This window comes from Indicator indicator, chromosome 29, assembly GCF_027791375.1.
Source record: "Indicator indicator isolate 239-I01 chromosome 29, UM_Iind_1.1, whole genome shotgun sequence".
In the NCBI taxonomy this organism is placed as follows: domain Eukaryota; kingdom Metazoa; phylum Chordata; class Aves; order Piciformes; family Indicatoridae; genus Indicator; species Indicator indicator.
In genome coordinates, this window is record NC_072038.1 from 6,615,083 (window position 1) to 6,620,125 (window position 5,043).

Sequence of the window (5,043 nt, forward strand, 5' to 3'; positions counted from 1 at the left end):
GCAATGAATAGCAGAGCCAAGCCCATTAAGCATTACTGTGGTAAATACAACCAACAGTTTCATGTTTTTCCTCAGACAACAAGAATGGCTCCTTGTACATCCACAAATTGAGCAAAAGGACAGGAAAGTGCGATAAAAAAAAAAAGTCAACATGTTGAGACCTTCCTATGTTTGCTAACATTGCATTTTAAAGCTGGCCAAAATGTTACAAAATAGTCCAGTCCCTTCCTTAAGCCTACCCACTCTATAAGTCATCTGGAAACTTGAAACTGTTTCATTTATATACAAAGTGGACACTCAGAAGATTCTACTAAACCTAAAATCCATGTTCTCTGTGGTACTTGCAGGTTTTCAACAGTGCAGGGAACTGCACTGAAATCCATGCATGTAAGCAAGTGAACTTTGCTTACAGTCTGACAGGATTGATTCTGGTTGTTTTCTTTTCCTTTAGTACTGCTTCAGAATCCCACTTATGTGACCTGCTGAGGACAGAATCTGTAATGTGCCATCCCACATACAGTATCTCTAGATGATAATTACAAAGATTAAAGGTTTAGACAAAACTCAGAAATACATTTACATAGAGTAACAGATATTATCAAAATGAAATTAGGGCTGAGCCAGTTACTCTAAAAATCTAAAAAAAGTAAGAAGTTCCAAAGCCTAATGGAGACCTTTAAGTTCCTGAGATTTTTCTCCATCTCAAACTTTTTCCCCTTCACAAAGAACACAGGGAAATTATATTTAGCCGCACAACACAGCGATTTCACCAATATTGCCTGAAAGCATACATAGAATTCCACTTCTCTTAAAATATATTCTTCCTATATCTCTTCAAGTGAGCAGTTTCTGGTGATGCATAGCAACACTTTACTTGTGTTTATAAAAGCTTTATAGTTTACATAAAAAGTATAACCACAATGCTCCACCTTTTACTGATAAAGCTAATTTTTCCGATAAAAGGTAGTTGAGCTAATCAGCTTCCAGAGAGACCTGATGAGCTGACTGGCTTCCAGTTAATACATCAGATGGCCCAGCCCTAAACTAGTTCTATTTCTAAAATAAATAGTGTTGAAAATCTTTCTTTTCTAAACGCTTGGTTGGGTTCCTCCCATGCTCACACACAAGTTTCTGGATTAGTTACAACTTCGCCGTTTTTTTCAGGCTCATCTTTCAGAAACTGCTCCACTTCAATGGAGTCCACCTTGGCATCTTCAGGAGCTTTGTCTTCAGATTTGTTTAATTCCTCTCGTTCTGCTGCTTCTTCTTTTGTCTGTGGTTCTTCCGTTTTTTTCTTAATGCAGAAGAAATTTCCCAAGGCCAATACGAGTGCAGAGGTGGTAACTTCAATTCCAGCAATAATGAAAACAAACATGTACCTCCCTGTAGCATCCAGGAGTTTGCCTGAAAAATACAATATTCCAGGTAATTAACAAAAATTGCTGTCTTGCAATGCTTTTTTTTTTCCCCTCCTGCTTTTTCTAAACACTTTAAATGACTCCTGTCTATAGAAGTACCGTGACCATCTAGGTGAATTTTTTGAAATAGCACAAGTTTGTAAGAAAATATTTCTCAATTATTTCAACTCAGTTTAACATTCATTGGCTTTATGTCACATTCCAAAACACTGAATCTCTTGTGGATACAGTCATGCAATGCAACTGGGATAAAACCAGCCCAGCAAGAAATGAGACAGGTGCCATGTATCCCAGATGAATGTGTGCTTCCATGGCCAGGTTCTGTATCATCAACTTCCTCTCACTCCCAACCTTGTTTGCTTTCCTGCACGGGCAGTGCACTGTCTGCTTAAATGCAGATCTCAGCTAATAGTCAGTCTGGAGTAATTAACTGATCATGATGCTTTGGTCAAGTTAATTTTCACAGGATTTGGTAGAGGTGAATGAACTGGAGGGAGAATGTAAAGGAAGTGTCTCTCCAAACCTGAAGGTCAGAGGAAGTAGTGCATAGTACCAGTTTTTTCCATGAGAGCTCTGTCACAACAGATTCTTGATGCTTTTTAGTGTCTGATATAAATAGTAAATATTTCATGGCAGTGAACTGGTAGGGTTTGGGTGGGTTGTTTTTTTTTCTTTCAGTTCAGGGTCTGTATAATTTATGTTCTTTGATTGGCAATTCATTTGTAATTCTGAATTCAAACTAATGAATTTGAATATTTTATAATGTCCCTATATTCTTGGGCTGTGAGACATTTGAATAGAAACAGTCTATCTTCCTTGAAACAGTGCAGTTTTATAGTCCTCCCTGTAAGATATTTTTTTTTCCCCTCCTTCATCTTCTGACATTTTCTTTACTTCTCCAAATCTATCATGGGTATAGGAAATCCACCCTAGTACTTTCCAGAGAAAATTGATATGCTTCATATTCTGAATCCCAACTCCAAAGATGTCTGAAATTCACAAAAGTTATTCACCATGTGTGTAAAGCTCATGTCATACAGTATTAGCCATCTACTAAGAAGAAGTCCAGAGTAGGCTTTCAGTGGAGAAAGAGCAGCATGTCCAGATGGCAATTCAACCAGTCTTGAAATAGATCCAAGAAGCAGAAGATTCATTTCACCACATCTTGGCCTTCATATTGTAACCAGAGTCACTGAGGCAACACTAGCACAATCTGCACTTCTCAAGTGACTCATTGTCTTTTTCTCTGCTCCCTTACATAATTTGTGCAAATGGATGCCATGCAAATGATTTTGAATTCTAAACTAAATGGAACACTTACCTGCTGATGGTGGACCAATTAGAACAGCCATAGCTTCTGCCAGGAGCACCAGACCGATAGCACTGGAAAACTTCTGAGTTCCAACAATAGCCATGAGAACTTCAAACTGAAGAGCACCTACCATTCCATAAGAAATGCCAAAGAAAATGCAAAAGACCACCAGGCCAGCATAATCAACAGACATAGAACCCATGAGATCTGTAAAGCCATTGAAAATCATAGCAAAACTGAAGAGGTAGACGCAGCGTGGTCTAACCCATTTAAGACCAGCTACCATTCCACAAATAGGCCGAGCAAATATGTCAATGAATCCCAGAATAGTCAGAAGAAAAGCTGCTTTGGTGTCTTGATACTTTAAATCCTTGGCATAACTCACAACAAAAACTGGGGGAACAAAGAGGCCAAGCACCATGATAGATGCTGCTAGCGTGTAGATAACAAAACCACCATCTTTAAACACACTGAAATCCAGGAGCTTTTTCTTCGGTTTCTTTTCAGTTGGTTCTTTGGTAGCTTCAGACTTTTTGGGTGGCTCCAAAGGTCTCATTAATGCTCCACATACACAGCAGTTGAGCAGCATCCCACCCAGTATAAGGAATCCTCCTCTCCAGCCATACTCATGTTGCAGTATCTGCCCCAGTGGTGAGAGAGCACAAAGAAACACAGGACTCCCAGCAGCAGACAGCCCGTTGGCTAAGGGCCGGCGTTTGTCAAAGTAACGGTTCAACATGATGAGTGAAGGCTGAAAGTTCAGTGCCAGACCCAACCCTGTAATAGAGGGCATGTAAAAATTAATACTGACCTACAGAATCACTACTAACAACTTTGTAACTCCAGTTTTTTTGATTCATAGCTTGAAAGCATTTTGTTTCAAATAGACATAAAAATTCCAAGATAATATTTTTTAAAGGGTTCCATCTCCATAATATTCTTGTCCTCTTTGGTTACTCTTCACTGATTACAGCCCTGGCTATTGAACATACTAGAAAAAAACACCATTCATCAAAAAGAAGTGACAGTTTAATTCCACATTTATTGGCCATCTCTACAAAAGCGCATTTGGATGATCCTGATGATCGAGGTATTTGCCACTTACACAAAACTTCAAGCCAAGCCATTGGCTAACTCATTTTCAACCATGGACACTACTTACCTGTAATCACACCTGCAGTTAGATAGATCTGAATGATGCTCGTGCAGAAGGAGGCTATCACCATCCCCATTGAGGCGAAAAGGCCACCCACAAGCATGACAGGGCGGCAGCCAAAGCGATTGACACACACACTGCAGAGCGGACCTAGGCAAGAACAGCAAGTTACAGTTGTTAAGATAAACCCATTTTTGCAACTGATTATATGTTAGTTTGCATTTCTTCTCTGGTGGACTTGGCAGTGTTATATTTATGGTTGGAGTCAATCTTAAAGATCTTTTCCAACCTAAATGATTCTGTGATTCTTTCTGTACTTTGTCCATACTCTCAGGTCAGTCTGAAAGAGTGTTCTATCCTCTACAGTCAAATACTTGGTCTCTCTCATCATCAGAGTGCCATGCAATTATTTTTCCTTTTCATTATCTTTAGTAGCTATTGAGTTCTAGAGATTTAATGTTGTATGCAAGCTGGATGTGCTTAAATAATTTCTGGAGTAATTTTTTTTTAATGCCTTGCTTGGACACAAGTAATGATTCATTCTGTAAGTTACTGTATGACCTACAGACATCATTGTGTGATGCAACACTGCTTCAGAAACAGAGAACTACCTACCTGTTCCATAAAGCATGGCCAACAGAATGGAGGAAATCCATGCAGTGTCACTGTAGCCAATGCCAAATTCCTGGATAAGTTCTTTAAAGAAGACACTAACTGCCTTGGGAAAGGCATAGGAGAAGCCTGTGATGATGAAACAGCCAAAAAGGACAGCCCAGCCCCAGCCTCCATCAGGGGCTTTAACACCAGTTGGGCCATCATCAGCTACTACAGCTCCCATCACGAAGATCAAGTGTTCCCTAGGAAGCAAAAAAGCACTTAGTTGACAAACAGTGGGACAATTATCTAATCAAAGTCATGTAACCAAAATAGGCAGAAATTGCACTACAGTTAAAGTTGCCTGTAGGACGTGGCCTACAATTCTGCAATTTTAATTATTCCTTGTTCAGATTTAATCCTTACAAAGGTTGCAAAAAATACATGAGATGCATACAGATGGCTTTTAAAGGAACATCCCCTCACAGCTCTCACAAAGTAGAAACTGGATCTCAACCTAATCACTGCTTCATAGGAAAACTGAAGCCATTACAGCAGTTCAG

The 5,043-nt window shown here is 39.4% G+C and overlaps 1 protein-coding gene across 1 annotated transcript; it reads right to left on the reverse strand.

Moving 5' to 3' along the window:
* Positions 1-1,117: 1,117 nt before the first annotated feature.
* On the reverse strand, positions 1,118-4,724 carry SLC16A3 (solute carrier family 16 member 3). Its single transcript, XM_054393807.1, has 4 exons — positions 4,502-4,724; positions 3,893-4,036; positions 2,740-3,507; positions 1,118-1,404 (listed from the first exon to the last, which is right to left on the reverse strand). The coding sequence occupies exons 1-4, from the start codon at positions 4,722-4,724 to the stop codon at positions 1,118-1,120; spliced, it is 1,422 nt and encodes a 473-aa protein (XP_054249782.1).
* Positions 4,725-5,043: the final 319 nt, after the last annotated feature.